Source organism: Lytechinus pictus, chromosome 15 (assembly GCF_037042905.1).
Source record: "Lytechinus pictus isolate F3 Inbred chromosome 15, Lp3.0, whole genome shotgun sequence".
NCBI classification, from domain to species: domain Eukaryota; kingdom Metazoa; phylum Echinodermata; class Echinoidea; order Temnopleuroida; family Toxopneustidae; genus Lytechinus; species Lytechinus pictus.
This window is the reverse complement of record NC_087259.1, coordinates 11,532,054-11,557,363: the sequence shown is the minus strand read 5'-3', so window position 1 is coordinate 11,557,363 and position 25,310 is coordinate 11,532,054. Positions and strand designations below refer to the sequence as shown.

General features: G+C 37.0%; 1 protein-coding gene across 3 annotated transcripts; it reads left to right on the top strand.

Annotated features, from left to right (window-relative positions):
• Window positions 1-1,630: 1,630 nt before the first annotated feature.
• Window positions 1,631-25,310, top strand: LOC129277760 (mitochondrial-processing peptidase subunit alpha-like). 3 transcript variants are annotated; one of them, XR_010295839.1, is made up of 12 exons: window positions 1,631-1,743; window positions 3,074-3,291; window positions 3,765-3,844; window positions 4,254-4,336; window positions 6,417-6,519; window positions 8,733-8,825; window positions 10,363-10,638; window positions 11,542-11,841; window positions 13,365-13,427; window positions 14,565-14,709; window positions 15,231-17,412; window positions 17,580-18,373. XR_010295839.1 is itself a non-coding variant. In XM_064110304.1 (12 exons), the coding sequence occupies exons 1-12, from the start codon at window positions 1,670-1,672 to the stop codon at window positions 21,830-21,832; spliced, it is 1,599 nt and encodes a 532-aa protein (XP_063966374.1). In that variant the 5' UTR covers window positions 1,631-1,669; the 3' UTR covers window positions 21,833-25,310. The 3 variants fall into 3 exon arrangements, 2 of the variants coding, with proteins under 2 accessions (XP_063966374.1, XP_063966373.1); XM_064110304.1 differs by lacking the exon at window positions 17,580-18,373 and adding an exon at window positions 21,820-25,310 and having other exon boundaries at window positions 15,231-15,381; XM_064110303.1 differs by lacking the exon at window positions 17,580-18,373 and adding an exon at window positions 21,820-25,310 and having other exon boundaries at window positions 15,231-15,399.

The window sequence follows — 25,310 nt, the reverse complement described above, 5'->3', positions numbered from 1 at the left end:
TGGGAGCATGCAGTGCACTTTTTTACTAATACCATGACGATTGGTGGCGCAATCAGACGAATAGAAAGAGAAGTTTGAAGAAGAATTTTTCAAAGAAACTCGAAAGCAAGGAAGCGAAGCGACCGAGCTTGTCATTGGTGTGCTTTTGCATTATGAAGGATATTGTGCACACTTTTGGTTAATTTTGTGAAACATTTTCAGTAAAAAAACGTTATTATTAAAAATTTCTGGGGCGGGGGTAGCTGCCCCTCTGCCCCCCCCCCCTACTGCGCCCGGCCATGGGATGACCGTCCAAACTTTTGTTCACTGAGAGGGGGTCATTGCATAATGTGTCTAAACTTTTAAGAGGGCCAGACATGACATAAAAGGCAACATTTATTTTTTGGATATTTTTTTACCTTTTAAGGCAAAAATCTTATTTTGTTATAAACTTCGACATATATTTTGTAAAAAAAAGATATATATTTCAAATTTCACCCTTTTCTCATGGTCCCCAAGTCTCACATCTGTAAGCCACCTGGGGCAGTCCTGACTATAGTATATTACGTACGTACGAGATCAACGCGAGCGCGAAGCGCGAGCTGGTTCTTTCATATTGACCTGAAAATTAACCATTTTGAGGAATAGTTTTGAATTATTGGGGGATGATTACACAAGCCATATTTCCCACCTGAAATATTGGGGGGGGGGGATATATCCCCAGATGGCATCCCCCCGGGGGATCGAGGCCCCCGGGGGGGCCACTTCCATTGACGAGTGGATACCATGCGCGACCATGGGGTCTCGAAAAGCACCCTAAACACGTAATTTCCATATTCTGAAAATGCACCCCTTAACAAGTATTGGCGTGTGAAATCCTACCCTTAACAAGTATTGGAAACAAAACGATACTCTTGGCAAGTATTCCCTGAAATGAACCCCTAAACAAGTATATTTTATTGTTATGTCACGGGCCCTTCGGTCGTCGGTTTTAACTTAATTTATACACATCATTTGGTTTAGTACGACCCTACCTTCTACACCTCGCGCAAATCGGACTCTAAACACGTAGTGTTGGGGCAAAAAGGACATCCTTTATAAAACATTTTAATTTTGTTTTATCATCCCCGCAAATTTGACCCTAAACACGTATAACTTCAGGCTAGCGAAATAGATACCCTTTTTTCATTATTTTTGTGTTTTTGACACCCTTATCACGTTACGTACGTAACGTACCTTATCGTGAAAAAGACATCCTTTTTACGTGTTTCTTTGGTCGCGCATGGTATCCACTCGTCAATGTAAGTAGCCCCCCCCCCCCCCCCCCCCCCCCCGTCGACACCGTACCCGTTACGAATTATCGACGGTCATCCTATCGCACGTATATGGCAAGCCGTTTGTGTTAAAACTAGATAAACTCTGGGGTTTTTCTCAGAAAAACTCAGTTTATCAACAAACCACAAATCACCGATAACACAGTTTTTTCTGAAAAAACTAAGCTTTTCTCAGATAAACACAGTTTTTCTCAAGCAAAACTAAATTTTCTTGAAAAGTTTATCAGTTGATCTAAGCAGAGTTTTTGAGAAAAAACTGTTTTCATCAGTTCATAAACTGAGTTTTAATATATGAGAAAAACAGAGTTTATCTGAGAAACGGCTTGCCATACTCGTAACGTTACGCAGATTGCATCATGGCTTCACGGGTGTCATGCCGGATTGCCCAAAAGTTCTCAAAATTTCAGTATCCAGGTTCATTTTGGGAAAGGTATGTATTTCATTTACTTTGAATTATTAATTATTATTAAGTTAAATAATTTTATTTCTAATTTGGCCTGCTCTAGCTTAGGATAAGGAAACTGGTCTTCAAGGCGAAGGAGCAAACAATTTTGTACGTGCTGTGTGAATGGCAATCTGTTTTTTCACGTCCCCACGTATTCATTTCCCTGTTTGTTTTTAATGGATCCAGATACTAGTATAGTATAGGCAAGGGTCAGACTCTTACTATGTCTATAGACTTCTTTGTTCCTCTCCCTGAATTATCTTTTGTGTGGATTGTTTACCAGTACTAGATGGAGGAGATGAGAAAGAAAGAGAGAAAGGAAGGAAGGGAGAAAGAAAGGAAGGAAAGAAATTAGTGTAAATAATTAGGAGGAGAAAGGGAAGCTCTTCTTGAAGAAAGGAGAAGACTACATGTACCAAGATTAAAGAAGAAGGGGGAATTATATAGGAGGAGGAGTTGAAGGAAAAGAAGACCATGAAAAAGCAACACCAAGAAGAGCAGGAAAAAATGATATTGCCAAGAAAGCGGATGGAGAAAAGGAAGAAGAAGAAAGGAGACTGGAGGTGGGGGTGGAGGTAAAGGAAGACAAGAAGAGGAGGAGGAGTTACAAAGGGAGAATTAAAGAAAAAAAAACAGAAAAGAAATAATTGGGGAAGTGCTAGTAGTAGCAACTAAAAAAGGGCAAGAGAGTGCTGTGAAAATCAATATGTATACTTGCCAGTGCAGAGCAAGGAGGTATAGATATTAGATTGTACTCTTTTTCATTTAAAGATTTGTTTTATGAAACATTTTAAATATACTTTGTAATCAACAAGTTAATATGGGAGGTCTCGATGATCAAAACTGACCTTGAACCTTGAAGAAGTATTCCCTTATGCAGCTCTTCCAAGCTAAACTGGGATGGGATGTGCTGTGACGGGAGATGGTGTTGCAGACAATTTTGTTGGAATTCTATTTACAATAAAATGATGAAGAAGTGCAACTAAAAGCAGGGGTGTGAGAGTTCAGATTTTTATCGGATTTCAGATTTTTTTTGTTTTGATTTTCAGCTTAATTTCAGCTTATTTTTGGCCTTCCTCTGTACAAAAAGTATGGGAGCTCTTTCTATTTCAGACTTTTTCAACACTCTTCAGCTTTTTTCAGATCTTGTTATTTGTGACCACTCACACCCCTGTAAAAGCTGTTTTGAATATCAAGCTTATTTGATATTAGTACAACTCAATTTCATTCATATTTAACATGCAATGGTGCCATTAGTATTACAAGAAATGAAATGACTACTAAGTTTGTGAACATTTCTTCCCTTTTCTTCGAGACCCCGAAAATCATCATTACTATGTCAGAGGCAGTACTGCAGTGCTGGCAGTTCGTCTCCTGCAGGGGGTGTCCCCCTCACCCAGCCTCTTCCTGGGATTGCGCAACCCGTATACGCTGCTGTATCGCATGATGTTGTGCACACGGACATAACCACCTTAGACAATGGGCTGAGAGTCGCCTCGATGAACAAGTTTGGCCAGTTTTGTACAGTTGGAGGTAAGTGCTTCATTGGATTTTCTTTTAAATGGGTTGCAATGAAATGTAGTTCAAAATTAATGTAACTTTTTTAAAATAAAATTTCGGGTTGTGGCAAACCACTTGTATTTTGAAATCATGCAATGTATTCATGTTTACTTTATGAATTTTTATTTTTTCAGTGTGGAGAAAAATGGTTTGGAAAATCTTATGTTGACTGGAAGACTCTAGTTTGATCAATAATTGTAATGTGCATACACAGCAATACATGTGGCTCTTGTCATTATTAACTAAAGTACGGTACTTAAATTGTCATTTATTATTTTTATGATTTGTAAACATTGCAATAGAAATAGCCCACACTGTTTTCTGTTTGATAATAATTCAAGTTCCTGAATCATCACATTCTTGATCATAAAATCAATATTTTCACCCCCCCCCCCCTTCAGAAAAAAAAAGAAAATTGAAAATGTATAAATTTTTTTCATTTGCAGTCTTAGTTAACTCTGGATCAAGACATGAAATAGGTTATCCAAAGGGTATTGCACATTTTATGGAAAAGACAGCATTTGGGGTAAGTCAAACATTTCTACCAATACATTGGTATGAATAGAACTTGTCAGAATGATACTGTACAATGTACATCATTGCAATTATCCTAGAAAACCAATGTCCACACTTGTACTAGACTATCTCCTATTGGTCTGTGTTCCCGTCATACGTGCAGACATTTGATGGAAATGGCTGTATGCTGTCAAACCTGTGCTCAAGGTTGTTCTCTCACTAAATTTTACGTGATAGATGCTAAAATTACGAAGGGTTTATATATCCTGAGCATACAGAGTAGAATATTGAAGAGGGAAGTCTACTGTCCTAGAGGGGAGAAACAGAGAGTTAACAAATGTGAACAAATATAGATTTTAAAAAATCCCAGTGTGATTTCCTTGATTATCACTATGAATCTGAACTCTTGAATTGTACAGGAAACAGATAAGTTTGGAAGCAGAGATGAAATCCTCCAGTCATTAGAACAGCATGGTGGAATATGTGATTGCCAAGCTTCAAGGTAGAGTATCAAACAGTTCCATGATTTTTGTGATGTCAATTGTTCCCAGAGACAATCTATAGGTTTGAAAGATACGATATAACCTAACACTAATCCTTGTCCCAAGCCACACATTATTCTGATTCCAAACGCCAATTTTATATCTGCCATCAACCTGATGCTCTCAATTAAATAAGGATATGAACAAATATCAGTGAATTCACAATATGGCATGAGCTCCAGGATTACATATCAATTTATATTTTAGTTATTTACAGTGACAGTTTATCTTTCCATAGCCATTGTCTTTGAGTCTTGAAAATCAATGTTTAGAATCCATTTCCAGCTAAATGGTAGGATGATTAAAATGTAAAAGTACCGTAAGTAACGGTGTATTAACCGCACCCGTGTATTAACCGCACCCCCAACTTTGGACTAAAAAAAAAAATCCTTCTCACATTTACATGCATATTTGAGGTACGAAGAAACAAAAACTAAGTTAAAGATTTCAAAGTATTCAAAGAGATTACCGGTATGTGGAAATCTGCTGACGGGATTACAGGAAGGTTCAAGAAACAAAGAAATTTGCATTTTTTCCACTTGTTTTACGGCTTCGTGCCGTTTACGGCTTCGTGCCGTCTCTCTCATACGTGGTGCACGTTGTACATGGTATCTTATGAAAAGCAAACAGGAAAGAAAAAAATAAGCTGGCGCGAAACGGGACTTTGAGGGGTTAAAATGAATAGCGCCAGCTTAAGTCGCACTAAAACCACAATACAACGCAAGCTAGCTTTAGCTCTCGGCTCTTGCTCAGCTGTGACAAATTATAACCGAGAATGCTTGGCGTCTCTTTGAACTTAGCCAGGGAACTTCGCTGCTTTGAATCAAGAATAAAGTCGAAATTAGTGTCATGAAGGTGGGTGCATTTGTTATGGACACTATTTGATTAATAATCGCTTCCCATTACCCGCGGCTCATACCCCTCTAAACGACATTGCCCTGGGCGGCTACGCCCGGCCACTCGATGTGTTGTGAACTGGCAGACTTCTTACATGTTCGGGAGGGGTTACGCGGGCGGGCTCAGACCCGTCACCGTGGATAAACCGCACCCCCGACTTTTGCTTATATCCCGCCGAGAAAAAGGTGCGGTTAATACACAATTACTTACGGTACTGAGCGCTAAAATCTGCAATGAAACATTATTTTGTACAGGATTCTCGACAGCAAATTTGCTTGCGTCTGTGCTTCTAGTCAAAGTGTCATTTTTTTGATTTTGTATCATGGACTAGCAACCATCCTACAAAACAACCATGAGTCTATGCTGGAAGCATTGCTGTATTAATATTTCAGCTTGGTTTGAGAATGTTTCTAGTGAGGAGTTAAGAGTAGATCTGAGACTCTCAGACTATTCACTAGTATGCTTGAATCATACTGGTTATCATGATATCTGATGAAAAAAAGCAATTAAAAAAAAATATCAATTTCAAGTTTATTTCAAATGTAAGTTTTAGCATCTGTAGATGCCCCTGCCGCTTTGTGAGTTAAAACTGAAATATTGCAGGAGCATAAATCAGGCCACAATAAGGTTAGGTTCTAAGACTATTTCCATATGAAATATATTGAATTTTTCATGAGACTGAGATAATTATTAAAAAATTTCTAATTATGATTTTTCTTCTCTCAATTCTGTATTGAGCAGGTGCTATACTAGTTTAATTTAGTAATACACATCGGCAGGGGCATTAGTGAGAATTAGAAATGGAACTGGTAAAATACCACAGGCATAGTTTAGGTCGTTTTAACTGTTTCAAAAGTTCATATGGGTACTTATGCCAAGAAAGGCAAAATTTACTCAATGCGTTTTATTTGTTCTTTACATTGATGTCGACTCTAAGTAGATCCTCGTTATTTAATCGAACTATTTGTATCTCAAAACCATGACCAGTCGTTTGCATATGAGCGCTCATCACCGATCTTAAGTAAATTTATGCATGAAGCAAAGCAAATGCCTGGTCACTTGCACAAAACTAACCTTCGTTATCTTGTAACAGTAGATATATGTGTTACTTGTGTGTGTACTTTCCTTTTATATTTTTCTCAGGGACACACTGGTATATGGGGTATCTGCAAACAGAGATGGTTTAGAAGATGTCATACACTTGCTGTCAGAGGTAGTATTCAAACCCAAGCTCTCAGATACAGAAGTGAGTAATATTTTCTGATATGTCTTTGAGTAAAACACCTGGTTCATGGTAATCTGAAAGGGGTACTCCAGGCCGAAAATAATACAATTTCAACAGATGAAGCAAAATCAGACACATAAAACAAAATTGGACTAGGAATAACAAAATTATGACATTTTGAAAAATTGCATTATTTCAGAGAAACAGTTCTATGCATGTCTTCATGAATTTTCAATGAGCACGCTGGTGATGTCATATACCTGTACACACGTTCTTTTGTATTTTATTACACAACATTTTTGTCCTTTAAAGGAGAATGAAACTCTTTGAGCAAGTTAGCTTTTGTGAAAGCAGAAAAATCAAAGAATAAGATCAACAAAAGTTTGAGTAAAATAGGACTAGCAATAGAAAAGTTATGAGCATTTGAATGTCGAGATCACTAATGCTATGGAGATCCTCCTTTTGGCAATGCGACCAAGATCTATGATGTCACAGATGAACAACTCTCCCCTTTTGGACACTGAAAATATACCCCAAAACATCTCTTTTTGCTCATTCTAATCATATGACAAAATGATTCATCAATGATATAATGTTGTGAAACCTCTGTACTTGTCCTCTCATAAAGAGAACACCTCACCTTGTGATAGACTCTATAAAAGTGAGAATATAAGTGAAATAAGTACTAAAGTAATGAGGGAGTTGTACGTGTGTGACATCACAGATCTTGGTCGCATTGCCAATGGGAGGATCTACATGGCATTAGTGATCTCAATATTCAAATGCTCATAACTTTCTTATTATTCATTGAATCTTCCTCAAATTTTCAACAATATGTTTCTTTGATTTTTCTCTTTGATATGGATTCAGCTGGTTTCAAGGGTTTCATTCTCCTTTAAGAACTAAAAAACTTAGAACGTTAACCAATTTCGTGCATTAGATATTCAATGTTGCAACTTCTTTTATTGTAAGGGAGACATATCATACACACATGTATGAAAATATGAAATAATTATGATTTTCAAGTAAGAAGATAAGAAAAGGGAAAGTAGGGATGTAATCATCATTAGCCCAACGAGTGGATATTCATGACGATGTGCATATAATGTTTTCACAAAATATTGTTACCAGATTGTTATGAAATTTTTCAGCATTTTGCTTGATGAATTTTACTTTATTTATTTAGGTATAATTATTTTCAGACTGGAGTATCCCTTTTGCTGTTGAAAAAAATGAGTCTAAAAATGGTTTATCCTATAAGAGTACCCAAGTCATTTCAATCCTGTGATGACAAGTGGGTAGTGGTGGGGAGTTCATCGTATTCATGCCATCACTTAGAGTTAGACTTGTCAGCCCATCGTGGGGTTCAGGTTGTATAGTTTGCGGGCGAATACAATATGAAGTGAAAGAGAATCGGAATCTGCAAAGCATTGAATTGATATCAGACAATTATTTTCTCATGATTAGAGCAAACCAATTACAGCGTCCTCACCCCACTCTTTAACATCTATGTCATTGCATAATTTGTTGTATGTGCAGGTGAATATGATGCAAAGTGAAAGGGGAAAGGGGATCTAAATAAAGCATTGAATTATTAGGAATAATTATAAAACGGGTTCAAGGATGAAGCCAATGGTGAATGCGTAAGCTAGTCACGTGTCCAGGCTTTAATTCTACGCAACCTCTCTGCCCTGCATATTTTTGCGCAGCACTGTGCACTTTGACTGCATCGTTCTCACCATAACACCTAAAAACTGACACGCCATTTGAAGTATGCGTTCTTTCAAAGGAAAGGCAAACTGCCGGCGCTCACTAGGCGCGCATACAAGCCTGTGATGTCATAATGGAAAGCATGTGTGACCTCTTCATCTATGCAATCCTAAAAAATTTTGAGGGATTCGAACAGTGCGCTGCATTGCCATTACACACTCATAAATGTGCATTATTTATATATGATTGAATTTTCATGATTATGACAAATTAAAGTTCTGAATTGATTTTAAAAAAAATCAATAAATGTAAGAGAAGTGTCTGCAGTGTTGATATTTAGGACTGTTTCATGCTTTGTTCACTCTTATCCTTCCCCAAAAATTATTCTTTTATTAGTTTGCATTGAAAAATTCTAAATTTGATTTTGTATGATACTATTGTTTTATCCAATAACTTCATGTTGTTTTTCAATGCCTTCAGATTGGTCTCTGTTATTATTTTTGTGTATGTCTTTCCCTATATAGATTGAGGATAGCAGGCAAGCAATATTGTTTGAATTAGAAGCCCTTGACATGGCACCAGATCCAGAAATAATGATGACAGAGCTTATACATGCAGTAAGTAGAAAAAATAAACCTGGCGGGGTGTTTCACAAAAATTTAAGTATGACTTAGAGTCGCACTTAAATGCCTAGTTGCGTGCTTTTTTAAAGGCATGACCACATTGGTCGGATCATGCGAAGAGGACGCGCACTACTGTGTATCGATCAATTAGATTGCGTGTTGCATTTCAGATAAGCGTTACTAGACAATGATAGAGATCAGAGTCGCGTCTTTCCCCGTAGGTATCCTGCAAGCAGCTTTTCTTTACAAATTCTCACATTTGATCACAAACAAAACAATGAGAAAAGCTGGAAAGCCACAATTAACGGGCGCTTAGTGCCTTCTGCGGGATTCCATTGAAAAGATACAGCACAGACATTTGAAGTTCCCCCTTCTTCTGATGATGATGATGATGGAATACAGTCCACCGACTATATTTGGCAGGTCTGGTGTGGAGTATGTACAGTGCCATTTTAAAAGACTCTACAAAGTTACTAGGAGCAGCTAAAAAACCAAGCTACTCTATTAGCGAAGGAGGATGCTCTGTACCTCTTGCTTGAAGAGGCTAGGCATTGGCTAGTTCATCTGGCAAGGAATTCCATAACCTGATTGAGTCTGGGAAGAAGGACTTCTAATAGATGAGTCCTTGCGAAAGGTATTTGGAATCTCCGAGAGCAGTGGCGGACCGTGACCCAGAGGAGACAAAGCATTGGAGGGGCACAGCATTGTTCACAAACAATACAGTGCCCCTCCAATCATTGTTTCCTCCGGGTCACGGTCCGCCACTGTTCGAGAGTGTCCACGGCTTGATGTTATCCCCGGAATCAGGTACATCTATGGAATGTCTACATGCTGGTTGACAATACAATGATTCATCATCATGTTATATTGTGTGGCAAAAACTACGGTATTTCATTAAGATCCAGTTTAATGTGAATATTCAGATTAATGAGAAAACATTATTGATTGGCCACGATGTTGAAAATGAAAACATGGCTTTTCTTAATGTAATTTTGGTTTTCGCACAATATACGATTTATAGAGTCTATATGTTGGCTCAGTTCACTTCAAAAAAATTCAGCTATTTTTCTATGTTGTCAGATTTCAAGAGAGAATTAGTCATTAATTTAAGATTTCTTGAATAGAGTAATAAGATAAAACTAACAGAAAAACAGTACAACGAAATCAAAAGCCTGTGAAATGTGAAACTAATTGTATATATTGTTTGTGTTTGTTTATTGATTTCAATGTAAAAGAGTAACATGATAAAAATATCAGAAAAACAGTATAATGAAATCAAAAGGTTGTGAAATATGAAACTAATTGTATATATTGTATGTGTTTGATTATTGATTTTAATGTAATAGATACCTCTGATGAGGACAAAAAAAAAAATATTGTGCTCTAAGCTCTAAGAGTGTTGGCCTCTGGAGTTGATGATCAAGTTCCCTCATATTCCAGACCTTTTGTGATATAAGAAATCTATTCAGCTGCCATTGTAATCTACACATTATCTTTAACTTCTGCTTTTCCCTCTTCATCCCCAATTCAGGCTGCTTATCGTAACAACACACTAGGCCTCCCCAGGGTATGCCCCGCCGAGAACATTCCCCTTATTGGACGCCCCACCCTCTTGCAATACATGAACAACTATCTGGTCCCGGAGAGAATGGTCCTGGCTGGGGTCGGCATGGACCACCAAGCCCTGGTCGATCTCGCCCAACAGTATTTGGTCAACACGAAACCGACGTGGAGCTCCCCTGAGATTCAGGAGATGGGCGGAAGGATTGATAATTCAATATCGCAATATACAGGAGGCGTACAGAAGGTATGTTGAAATCCTGTTCCTTTTACACAGGATTAATTGGTGACTTAACAGTATTTGATTTGACCTGAGGCTTGTAACACAAATAAATCAATTGCACATTATAGTCAATAACAATTGAGCATAAAAACATTGTTCTATCATCATTACTAAGCTTTATTTTATAGTAGTTTTCAAAGTCAGCACTGCTGCTATATTGAATTGCGTGATGCAGGTGAGACTGCCAGAGGCGCTCCACTTGTTATGTCTATGGTTGGCTTCACACTAGGTTAAAGAATATCAATAGAATATACTTATGAGCCCTTCCACCACTCCTTTTTCACTAAGTAAAGAGGAAATTATCTTTTGCTCTTGAAAAGAAACTGATAGTTATAGTAAATTCACATTCTTATTATGAATATAAAGCAAATACTTGTTCCATTCCTTGTAAAAAGGAAGAATTTGTCTGTTGATTCCGACATCATTAATGATGAAAACAAGATTCTTCGTAATTTTATTAAAGTAAAAAGAAAGTGGAAGGTGGGCTTATATCATAAACTGTTATTTGATATGTTATTGACATCACTTTTAAACAGCCATTGTGAGTAATTGGTTGATAGTGGACATGTTCAATATAAATGAGAATGCAACACAACTTCAAGTTTGAATAGCCAATTAATTAATCACTACGTTTGTGTTATAATTATACCTTGGATGTTGTGTCATAGAACCTTTCAATAATGCTTGGGACCACCCTTTCTGACATCTCAAAATCCTTGATATTGTTCTGAAGCTCTCTATGTCTGCAGCTTCAATTCAAACAAAGTTATTTTCAGAGTAACATTCAGTGTCAAAAAAATTTAATGTGCCTTTAGATAATTTTGACACCCTCTGGATACTTCTATCACACCTACACTTCCCCTGCAGATCAGCAAGGACATGTCCAACATCGCCCCCGGTACCCCCATCCCCGAACTGGCCCATGTGGTCCTGGCCATGGAGAGCTGTGGTCACCAGGATCCCGACTTCATCGCCTTTGCTGTCCTCAACATGCTGATGGGCGGAGGGGGTTCCTTCTCCGCTGGGGGTCCCGGGAAGGGGATGTACACTCGTCTCTACCTCAACGTCTTGAATAGGTACCACTGGATGTACTCGGCTGCGGCTGTTCATTATAGCTACGAGGACAGCGGCATCTTCTGCATACAGGCGAGCTCTCATCCTAGTATGGTAAGCGAACTGGACCTTATTGAGCTGAAGCTTACATGTATGCAAATCAATCTCGTCTATGGAAAGCCAATGGTGTGATAATTCTTCGTATAATTAATTTGAAAATTTATTTCATTAATTTGTTTACAATGTTCACACGTGCGAGGGTGACGTAACCCTATATCCAAGTGAACTGCAGTTGATCAGGAGATACAGATAATATGGCATAATCTTATTTTTGAAAAAGATGTATTTAAAAGATTCTTATCCTGTTAAAATTTATTCTCCCAAAATTGTTACTATGGCTACATGTATGATACAAACTGTCCCTTAGCAAGGAAATAGTAAGAATTTTAGTCAGTTAAAGGGATTACATTTTTTTTGCACAAGTGTGCACGATCTGTCATGAAGACTGTGATCAGATACATGGTCTAGATGGTGAATATTGATAGTTCTGGCTTTCCATAAATGAGTTTGATATACAATCACTCTTCCCAAAACAGTGCCCTAGACGTTTTCAAACATTACCCTTGGTATAACTGTAGTATCGTGAACTAATTGAGCACAAGTGATAATTATACCGTGATAAATGAGTTTGATTTACAGTCACTCTTCCCTCAACAGTGCCCTACCAGACCTGCCAACCAGTACATTTTTGCAACCAAAATACGGCAGTACGTTTTTTCTTTAAAAAATACGTTTTTTGTTTAAAAAAAAAAATATGGTTATTAGATCAATGTAATTTCAGGTAACTTGTTTTTTTTTTCAATCATTTTGTAAAAACCAGGGTGAGATATACACAAGTTTCAATGGGTTTTTTTTTTTCATCTGCAAGAGCAGTGCACTCATTATAGCTTGCATGCAGCTTTAGCGCCGTGATGGGCGAGTGCGCCAAGCATTTTATTATGAAATACACTTTTTTGGCGAAAAATACAAAATATTTATCTCACACGGTAAAAATACTGATTCTTTTGTCAAAATACTGATTTTGGGGGATAAGAATACTGAAAATGCAAAATACAACTTGGCAGCTCTGCCCTAGATGTTTTCATACATTACCCTTGGTATATCAGTAGTATTTTGAACTAATTGAGCACAAGTGATTACTATACACCATGATTGGTTGTCTGTAGGCCACCTTAATGATAAAAAACTACAGGAAGATACATTTGTTGTTTAACCTGTCTCCAATGGAACCGTTTGATCCCTTTACCAAAGTCTATTGGAATCACAGAATTCAGTATTCAACAAGTTGTTAACAGTTCTTTAAGATAGCACATGACCTGTTAATACAAGTTGAGACATTTTTTTTTAAAATTAGAATTGAAATATGATAATTGGCAGTATGTTTACATCTGATTCTGGTTATTTTTTTAAATAAATCCACACAAATTATTGATAGAATGCAAAACAAGTTCAAGAGCTACAAGGAGTGAGTAGGGAATGAGGTTTTAATTTTGGGATCACTCGAGCATGTAGATTTATTTATTTCAAATCTTCATCCAGAGTAGCCTGACACTCACCTCATGCCCTTTTTGTTTCAGGTTCGAGAACTTATAGAAGTTATTGTCAGGGAATTTGTGTACATGGCAGGGAGAGTTGAAGAGGTAAGTTTCTATATTGATGCAACTGTATTCGATATATATCCAGTTGAGTCTGCTTGAAATCTATCTAATCCAAATGTAATGCAGATTACAAACACTTGTCAGGGTTAATGTAAAGGTTATGGATGTTAATAAACCCATTGCATATTCAAGCTAAAGCGACAGATGCGCATGCTGTGTGATGGTCACCCATCCAAGTTACTGTTCCGACAAGAAGCCTCATAAAATGTTTGAGAGTGCGAGTCCACTAGTTAAAAGATGATTTAGATAGTGAATGAGACATTGGTTTGACAATATCAAACCACCTTGATATACATGTATGGCACACAGTGGCGTACCTGGGATTTTTCACAGGGGGGGCAAAACCGTCCGCCAAAAAATCTGACAAGCAAAAAAAAAAAAAAAAGGTCTTCAATCACAAATGAAGGATTTCGTACCAGAAAAAAATCTGACGAGCAAAAAAGAAAAAAAAGCTCGTCAGGGGGGGCAATAAAGGTCTTCAAGCTCGTCAGGGGGGGCAGGGATATGTCCTATGTTGTTTCGTTACGGGTTGAGCTAAGCAGAGCTAAGGGTCAGTGCAAATCCATGCTCATAATGAACCTCGAGTCTAGGCCAGTTGTGTTTGAAGTCATCCTGATATAAGACCTTTTATTGCAGTTCAAAGTCACTTTGTTGTTATTGCCTTTTAAGTTGAGCTAAGCAGAGCCAAAAGACAGCTCCAATCCATGCTTAGGACAAACTTATACTTTGGGCCTGTCGTCTTTGAAGTCATCCGGATAAAAGAACCCGTCCCCCCTCTAATATTCATTAGAGGTCTAAAGAGTCACTAAGTTGTTGTTGCGTTTTAGGTTGAGCTATGCAGAGCCAAGAGACGCTTCAATCCATGCTCATGATGAACCTGTAGTCTAGGTATGTTGTCTTAGAAGTCATCCTGATAAAAGACCCCCCCCCCCCGTTACAGTTTAAGACAGTCACTATGTTGTTATTGCATGTCAGGTTGAGCTATAAAGCAGAGCCAAGAGGGTTCCAATCCATGCTTATGATAAATGCAGAGTCCACGCCAGCTGTCTTTGAAAATTTCCTGACATGAGACCAACTGTTAGAGTTCAAGAGAGTCACTTTGTTGTTGTTGCGTTTCAGGTTGAGCTAAGCAGAGCCAAGAGGCAGCTCCAATCCATGCTTATGATGAACCTAGAGTCAAGACCAGTCGTCTTTGAAGACATCGGAAGACAGGTTCTTGCCACAGGGACTAGGAAGCACCCAAGGGAATATGTGGAGCTTATTGGTAAGTAAAAGAGAACTTTCATTGCAAGAATTGAGATCGATTACTCATCCATTTTTTTTAAGTTGTTTTTGTCCCGCCTGAACGAAGTTCGGCAGAGACAGAGGGATCACTTTTCCTGTTGGTCTGTTCCAAAATGAATAAAGTTTTTGTTCAACTTACTCTCATTTCTTTATTTCTGCATCAAATATCTTCATACTTGGTACATTTGATTCTTGGGTAATACCATATGTGAGCCCATGATAATGATGGGGTCAAAGGTCATCTAGGGGTCAAATGATATGAGGTCATGTCCATTTTTTTTGTCCAGTGAAAACACAACACACACAGTTGCACTTATGATAGTTCTTTGATCGAATAACAATTGCATTGAAATTCATATCAAAGGGGTTCAAATAGAATTTTCTTCTTTGTTGGAAACGGGTGACAAATATTTTCATTGAGACTAATTTTGTAACAATTGATATGAATACATACACCTCTATCAACAAGCTTCTATCTGTGTACCAATATCTCATTCACAGAGAAAGTAACTGCTGCAGATATCAAGCGAGTGGCCAGCAGGATGCTACAGTCCCAGCCATCCGTTGCTGCGTTGGGTGATCTCACTAAACTACCAGACCACGCAGATATCCAGTCAGGATTGCTCCACAAAGAGGGTCGGCTGCCAAGAAAGTATGCCTTCTTTAGGAGGTGATTGTAGAGGGAGTTTGTTGTTCTTTAGATTTACGTTCACTTGGTCGACAAGCATGGTCTATTTCTCTGGTAGTCTGATACCACATGGGCTTATCCTGAGCTGCTAAAGTAGTACTGAACTTCAGTGAGAATACCGATGGTTTCCTGCAAAACACTGATTTCTAAAGTTCAGTTTTATGCGTTGTCCTATGTCTTTTATTTGGAAATACTGATTCCGTTATCAAAATACTAATCTTTAGCTGTGCGAAAATCCTGAAATGTTTTTTTTCAGGTTTCCAGCTCTGCCTAACCCATTTGGTCTAATGGCTGTTTAGTGTACACATGTACTACTTCTTGATTATTTTTAAGTCGAGATGGTCTAATTTCCACCTTGTCTATGTTAAGAGTTTCATGTAATCATTAAATCTAAGAGGTTTTAGACGAAGTGGGTATTAGATGATGTGGGCATAGACAAAGTGGTAAGTTGGCTGAATGACAATGGGACCAAATGGTTAGGCGATGCAGGAAACTGTAGGAGGCGCGATAGCTCAGTCGGTAGAGCGGGGGTTTCGGATTCGGGTGACCCGGGTTCGATTCCCACTTGGTGCGCTAGTGCCCTTTTGTAAGGCAATTATCCTCATTACCAGGTCCCGCGGAGAGGATCTTAAGCCGTCGGTCCTCTGGTTGCTTGCTAACAAGCATTCATGCTTTCTTAGCAATCAGGTCAAAAAATCACCACCACAATGAACTGGTTGTATACGAACTAGGATTAGACCATGTGGGTTGACACCAAACACAAAGTATGCAAAGCAAGTACAGACCAAGTGGCAATGTTTTGTTCTATATGTGTTCATGTTCAAAGTTTGGAATTCTGTTGTTTACTTTAAAAAAAAAGGTGTAAACATGCTTCTGCTTTGACATACCACCTGTATATAAGGACTGTTAGCCACTAAATGGTAGTGACTCCCCCCTCCCCCCCCCCCAATTTAACAGTGTTCCTCAAAGGTACAGTTCATAGAGCTCGTGTTGAAAACCCCATCTGGTGATAACAGCCCCGTAGCCAGGGGTATCAATTTGGGGATTTGATCCATTCTCTTCCCTTCTCTATTTCTCTTCCTCCCATAATTTCTCTTACTTTTGACAATTTCAGAGGGTTCGGTCAAACCCCGAACCTTCCCCCCCCCCCCCCCCTTTCTGGCTATGGTTTGAAATGCCATTTATTTTCTCATGTTTCTCTTTTTGGCAGTCTTTATAGACAGGATTCATTGTATTTGCTCATGATCAGAACAACCACACCCTTTTGCAATCATTTTAAAAACCTACTTAAACAATCTAATCTGCTTCAGAAAAAAAAACAAGTTCACATAATAAAGAAAAGGAAACTAATCTGTATTTTAAAATAAAAAAAAATCTGTAACTATCATCTCATTTCAGTGAGTGATGTATAGGTTTAATAGTGAGTTGGTCATGCTCACAAAAGTGTCCCATTTCGCTTGTCAAAGTAGAGCAGAATATATTATTTTAATTATTCTTTTCTTTCGTGATGTTTTGTGTGGTACAGATGTACCTTGTTCTTGTTCTCGTTCTCGTTGATGACCGATGTTATAACCTTCCTTTTACCCAACTTTAGTTGAGTATGTGTTTTCCATAGACCTATGCCCGAGTTATAAGGCACAAAACTGAATTGTTTGAAAAAGCAATTTGACTTCTGTTAATTTTCCATCCATACAATCATGCCTACATCACAGCCTATACTAAAACATGGCTTGAATCATTATATTGGTCACATGTACTGTATATATTTAGCATGAATTGGTGGCTGCTTTTGTACAAATTCATGTTTAAAAATAGTATCCCCTGTGCCCTTCACAAATGTTGAGCCACAATGATTAAAATATAAGAATGATTTAAATATTTCATTGAGCTGAGTTTTTGAGAGCCAAGTCCACCCCTGCTCATTTGCATACCACCATTGTTATGCATATCACTGAATCAATGTAAAGCAAACATTTCACCTTTCTTATTTTACTTGTGCATTTAATTTTGAAGAAATTTACAGTGTTCTGCTTGTAGATTTTTCACTATTTCTTCAAATCAACTACACTACCAGTCACAATTCTTTGACTACCTGTTTCAACAGAGAACAATAGATTCGGTCCACTGAATTTATTGTTCTCTGGTGAAACAGGTAATCAAAGGATTGTGACTGGTACTGTATATGATGGAGTGGACTTGATCTTTAATTGTGACCTTGAAAGATAAGATGGCAGAAGTCATATGCAAGAGAAGCAGTAATAATCATGTCTGAGCTGTCTCTGAAGAAGGTATGACATATCTTTGCAAAAAAAAATTCAACAATCGATTGCCAATTAATGACTCGTCCCTTTTTCTTTGAAATAGACAGATTCTGTCAAGAACTTTTGGTTTCAAATTGTGTGTCTTTAATGTTGAATCAATGTAAACTAATTTAAACCGATTTAACCAATAATGAGGAGGATGGAGAGAAGAAATAGCAAATTCTGAAGTGAAAATTGTTGAGTGGATGCTGAGTTGGCAAAGTTTTTGTCAATCCATAAATTCTCATGGTAAAGTCATTAATTTGCAATCAGAAGTCACACAGAAAACATGTCATTAGCAATCTTCAGATACATTCGAGTGATGATGATTATTTTCCATCTGTTGTGACACTACTATCATTCAGTGCATTTTTAAATATATATTCAAAGGATAATTTTAATACATTAAACGTTATGATCGCCTCTGTGTTATGATTACCAGTTTGTATTGGCATTATTGCATATACATGTATCATACAGAAACCTCCGATACCAAATTTTTGTAGGTATTCAACTTTAACTAATGTTATCTGAATTACCAAAGCTTGATTATTTGTGTTCAATCTATTTAAATTTCTGTATAATTGAATAATCATGTTTTTGTATTCTCCAATCTGATGATCTTACTTCAAGATAATTTTTCCCAAATTTTTTAGAGAAAGAAGTAAAAAAAGGAAAAGTAGATAGGGAACAGTTTTGATAAAATTGGACAAAAGAAAAAGATATGCAAATTTTTTTTTTCATTTTTTTTTCGAGGGCTAATTTCCCCAATCTATGTGTACTTGCTGAAACTGCAGCACTGGATAAGCTTCAACGTCGCAGTGAATGGGAATTTTCCAGTGCTTTTCTTTTTTGGTTCCAGGGCTCTTGTACAGGTGCAAAATAATCCTGAGCCCCTGTGTATTTTTGTCTGTTTATTCAACTCCTCCTTTTGTGTCAATACACAAACTGACTAAAATGTCATCTTTTGTCAAAATTCCCAATTTCAAAATTACAGCCTGAGTGACCTCATGTTTCAAATAATCAATATATTTTTTTTAATTTGTCCCGTTCTTTTTTATTTTCACCTATCTGTTTCTCCTATTTTGGTGCTTTCTCAGGGTTGCAGCGTTGGATTCCCCTTTAAGAGAAATCATGAATGGGGATGTTATAGTTTCGGTGTCTTTCCTGTTTAGTTTGCCATTGTGATTCTCTGAAAATTTGAGTTATATCATTGGTTGTGATTGGATCCAAAGCAGTACTCACTGACAATAAATTTGCGATTGTCTAAGATTGACAACTTGTCAGTGCAAACAACTTTTCTGTTGTTGAAACCTTGGGTATAACCCTTTCCCTTTTTCAGGCACAGGAAAATATGTGATCACACAATCCGACAAAACCTAACCTGAATTTCATATGCATGTGCTTCAGAATCTCAGTTGAAGTGACTTTAACATATATTTATTTGCAAAGACTTTATATTCTTCACTTCTTGTAGAAGCGTTACTATCTCAGAGTATGACTTGTCTATGTAATTTGATCGTAATATTAAATCAACTTTAAGGGAAACTTTTATACCAAGTTTAATTCCATGGGAGCTTTGATATTTAAAAATTTAAGAACTGCTAATCATGTTGCCAATTTAACCTTAAACAAAATGTATATTACTGGATATTTTTGTAATATGTGAAATATTAATAATTATGTTTTGTTGATTAACCATTTTATGACACTGAGTGTCCCCTTTACATGTATATGCACTATTCATATTTTCATTGATGTTCTGTACAGGGTTTTATAAACTATTACACAGTATGTCTATCTCTTTAAGGGGAAAATACATTATTTTGTAACTCTGATCTGATTCAAAGAATGGTTTAATTTTTTTTTAACATACTGGATAAATTATTTTGTGGTACATTTATGTTTGTCATGAGAGCAATACACAAAATCACCTGATAATGATTTTTATTTACAACTGAAATCAATGGCTATTTGTGACTATTCTTGTACATATACATGTAAGTTCAATCTGCATTTTTTGTATCATGTATTAAAATAAATTATAATGTTGACAGCATTATATTTTGTACACTTGAAGCCAACATGAAACGGGTGCAAAGGAAAGGGGACATAATTGGTTAGGTTGAAGTTCTATGCCTCTTGGTGAGTTGGAATGGTATAATGGGGATAATTTCTTGTTCTATCTTACCTCATTATTTATAGCATTTCAAGGCAAAGTTTCTTGTAAAAAAATGGATATGTTAAAGGTGCATGATCCTTGGTGCTGTTGGACGGTTGTGTACTCGCCACCATCTTTTTTGTGACGATCATCAACATAATTTATGATGCAGCTGTCAATCATCAGCCAGTCGGGCAGAATCTGCACACAGTACATATACGCTATGCTGTTTTTTGGCTCCATTGGCATTGGTCCAAATATCTGCTTACGTCACTTCACGCAGCAGAATGAGGCGGAGCCATCCTGGAAAGGACTTTGAAGAGCGGCCGAAGTGTAATCAAACTGAGAATTGTCAGAGCTTGGGAATTGGAACATGGCATCTGGGTACGCAACGTATAACCATGATAATGTTGATGTCAATGGGCAACTTGCGCCGTCCGCAGTGCGTACGTATGTCAAACAGCACCCTCTGAATCCGGGGATCGTGCACCTTTAAAACCTCCACTTTTTATATCATTGTGAGAGGCGGTACACCTCAAAAACCCAATATAATATATTCATTGAAATTACGATAACCCAGTAGTTTCATATTGACGTCAAATCATGTAGTCTTAGAAAGAAAAATTTTCAATGCCTAATTTCTCTTTATAAACATCAGTAGACTCTGAATAAGTCAACCTCCCATAAGTCGAAAAATCTTAATCAAATCATTATTTCAGACCAGAATGTGTAACATCATCAAACTAAAACTTAGGCCTTCTAACTCAAATGTTGAGCAGAATTTCTCTTGTCCCAAGAGATTTGACTTTATAGGCAGAGTGACTTGTATAACATTTCAACATTTCCATAATACTTGTTTGCATATACAGTGGTGCTCAAAAGTTAGTGAAGCCAACCAGAAAATTAAGAATTAAGTTCTGCCATGCTTTAGATCTTTAAATGTGAATTCAGTTGATAAAATATTACACTCAAGAAAGTTTGTTTCTCTGGGCTCACTGAACAATGAATTTGTTGCTGTCACATTCAACACTCATCATAAAGGAGTGCATTTTGTGGTGGGGTTCACTAACTTTTGAGTACCACTGGACATGGATGTTTAATGTTTTGTCATATATTTTCCAATTATTGACGATGAATTCATCATCATTTCACCATTGATTTATAGAGAGGAAGCATGTTTCATATTTCTGTTGCTTTCATTTCGTACTAACATGAATGTGCATGCAAATTGTAAGCCACCTACTGCTGGCTTTCTCTCCCTCTATTCACCGTCACTCCCACCCCCTCTCTATCTCTCTCATTCTTACCATTTCTCACTTCAACTTTTGCTTGGGGCTATTTGTGATTAAAATATAGTAGTAACATATTAAACTTCCTGCACTCCTAAAAATAATATTGCATGTTCATTATCAGAAATTATCACTTTGACGAGCACATAAAAATTGTAGCTAATCGCACTTGTTATGGATTTTCTACACCCCCTTTTACAATGTATTGCATATCATTGATAAGAGCCGTTCATACCTTCAAATTGAAGTGAGAATTAATCTATCATTTTTTTTCTTTTCTGGAGACGTAAACTAGATCATTTGCAAGAAAGAAAATGCTTTGCCCATTTATAAAATAATGCCACAGAAACACATTCCTCTTGATTCATAGATTTTAAAAAGAAAATTGTTACACAAAGATGTGCTTCATACACAGTTTGGTGCTCTGTGTTAAAATGTCGTACCTATATTCTCCCCTAACCTAACTTACCCTAATCAATCCTACAATGTACCAAACCACACTCAAGTTGACAATATAGCTTCCCCCTTTGTAGTGCCCCTCCCTCTGTTGTAAGTGCCCCACCCCTAGTTTTTTTGTGTTTCATTGGCAGTCAAAACCTAAGATACTTCAGAAAACTAACCTCTACCAAATCTCCTTTCTCTATATTTATAGTGACGTACAATAAAGAAAGAAAAATGGAGAAGGGATGATGCGAGAAAAGGGAATTTATCAACCTCCTTGGAATCTTTGGAATCGTGCACCTCCTCCAAGACCATTGATATATTAACAGGGTGTGGATTTTCCTGCTCCTCTAGCTATCTCATCTTTGACCTCTAGTCACTGCACTTTTCATCATTAATGTGGTCTTTCTGGAATCTGGAATCATTTATCAATTGCTTTCATACTTTCAGTAGAACATGTCATGTGTGTCTGAACTAACAAACTTACATGATGAAGGACCCTGACTTCTTCAGATTAAAATGCCCTATTCCTGCTCTGGTACATGTACTGTATATATAGTCTCCAACCTGGTACCTACTCTAATATAAACAGGAAATGGCTTTCAAACTCTATATTTATTAAATTGGAGTATCCTTTTCTCTTTAACCTATTGCAACACATGTATAAGAAATGCTGTTTTTCCATCATATAATGTGCTTTAAAAATTATGGATATTTCATAAAGATGTTCATATTAAATGACCATTGATCAATTTCATGTGCTGAAGGAGCTCCTGTATGGGAATGAACTTTCTTTAATGTTCTCAAATGTTGGGGCAACTTTTCATTCACCTGCTTGTTAACAAGAAGAATTTCAATCTAAAGATTGGATCTCGACCTTACCTGATGGGAATACAAATTATCTGATCAAGGACAAGGAAGGGTCATCAGCTGTCATAGAGGCCATGCCACCTTGTTCCGTGCAAGCCTTGTGGATGAGTTGCAGACAATTGCACGTAACTCACCCTGCAACAAGCTTGGAGTATGTGCAATACTCTTCTGTGGGCAAATCAGACGTGTGTGCGCTCTGCAGGCAACTGCATGCCAGATACCTATCAGATACTGTCTATGCTGGCGACCTGCGGGTTGCAAATTGTCATCAGCAAGTCACACGTACGCTTGCATGGAATGATGTGACAGGTCCTAACTTAAAATAGCTTTATGACATACTATTCAGGTGGTTCATTGCTCAATAATGGTGCATTTGTGCATGATATGTAAGGATTTAATAGTAATGATGAGGTAACTATAACTTGCATGTGAATACTTAGTTGTACATGGTGAATGGCAATAGATCTTAGATGCATGTTAGGGAGTTCTTGCCACATATTGATCTGTTTCTTTGCACTATCTAATTAGGCATCATGTGCAGTTGGCTCAAGAGTACTAACTATGCTTGTAGTTTATCCATGAAATATTTTTAAAAGGTAACTTGTCATTTTGAGTGCAATCGACAATCGACAATAAGTTTTACTGAAATCAGGTTCCCGTTTCATGAAGACTTGTTATGATAACGAATGGGCAATTATTGTAACAAGTTTACTATCAGCCAATCAAATCAAAGGATTTCAGTAGCTTATAACAAATTGTATGAAGTGGGTTCAGTATGGTGTCCATGTGTGACCAGCCACCCCAAAACCAACAATAAGTCACCAGGGAAGGTTCCCTGTAAATAACCAAAATAGTAATTGGGTCTTCAAAAAAAAAAAAAAAAAAAGACCTTTTCATAATTTTAAGTTGTAAAGCTGAATAGAAAACAAGATACAAGAGTTTCTTTGACACTAGTTTTTTGCAGACTGCTTGGAAGTTTATGAAATTGCACATTGTGCATATCTCATGCGTGACTAAACCCTGATCATTGAAGATTGTTTTCTCATTTTTTTTTCAACCTCTCGCAGAAATATCTTCTGCATTCAATCAGAAGAAATGAGGATATGCAATCAATAATTATGTAAAATTTGTAAATGATTTGCTTTCTAGATCATAGGTTATTACGATCATGCCATCAGTCTAATACCTGGGTCCCCTGGGTGTCTTTTTCACAAAACTTGTGACTGAGAAACATCCAGTGGATCCACTAAGTTTATTCACAATGATGTGTTGTTTGGGAAACTTTCACATACAATGTTCTTTTTGTTTCTTTTAACGTTCCCTTATCTGCAGTAATTTGGACCTTAGATTGAATTGGTTTATTATTTTGTCTTTCCGGGGTCACAACAACATTTTAGCCAATTATCGATTCGAAATTCAGTATAACACAGCCCTGAGGCTCTAATTTAGATATAGGGTTTTTTTTAATGGAAATTAGAATCATGTTTGCTTCTTTTCAACTTGCTAAATTGTTAGTGATGATACCTGGTATTAGTAGGACAATTGAAAGGTTGAAATGTGTATTAGAATTACAGTAATCACACAAACTAAACTGTTTTTCAATTTGCTAGTTATGAAAGTTTTTATGGGATTTCACTCAATCATCTTACTTCAACTTGAAGTTCTAGCTATGCAACATAATATACTGCAAACCGATATTAGTATCGCTTCTGAACCTCGTATCTGGCTTCAGCGAGGTATGCTGATTATTCAGTATTTGTAAAGATAATAGACAATAAGGCCCGTATTCTGAAGTCGGGTTAAATTTAAACTCTGGTTTAAAGTTGTGGTTTAACAATGGATAGCCAATAGTGGCATAAAAAACGTATGATTTTAATGTATCAGCTCATTTTTCTCTCAAATAATTCTTAACTGTTTTTCGGAAGGATAAATAAGATAGCTTTGTTCACCATTCTCAAGCTAGGGAAGAGCAAAGTAAACATAAAAAAACATCCAATGTCAGGAAAATTTGACATTTTTGGCTGTCCGAAATTTTAGCACAGAGTTTGAAACCATGGTCCATTAAAGTTTAATCCGATTTCAGAATACAGGCCTATGTTTTCAAGGTGTATTGTAAGAGAGGAATATTTTGTTTTCCTGACTCAGAACTTCACTTTCAGTTACCGGTACATTGCCTTTACTCTGTTTTGATACCTGGGGCCCATCTTACAAAGACTTGCGATTGATCCAATCAATCGCAACTATGGAAAGCCAGCAAAGTCAACATATAAAATGCATGTTTGCTCAAATTTTTTCTAGACATGAATGTATATCCAGAAATTCATTGATTTTTTGACAGTTCGGTGTGTTCTCCTTTGTTTACAAAGGACATTTTGCACATTTCCTGTAGAAAAAATTATGACACTGATGGATTTGCATAGAGTTACGATTGATTTTCTGTTTGTATGTCTGTCTCTCTGTTTTTATATCTGACTCTCTGTGAATCTCTTTTCTATTTTTTTCCTCCGTTCACCCCCCTTGCCCCCCCCTCTCACTCTCTCTCTCTCTCTCTCTCTCTCTCTCTGGCACTTTTAATTTTACATGTATGTGTGCTCATTACATAATAGCACAAGAATATTTTTCTTTTCAGGTTTTCATATTTTGTGAAGGTTTGTGTTTCATTTTGACTTTATCATGAAGCTCAGTGAACACAAATTGATGTATTTGTACAAGTATATAGATATTGAAACATATTCTTTGTAACAGAAAAGAATCGATTTGATATAACAATGTGTAATATACACTAGTATCAATAATTTCTTAATGTACAATAAATAAATTGTACAACTGTAA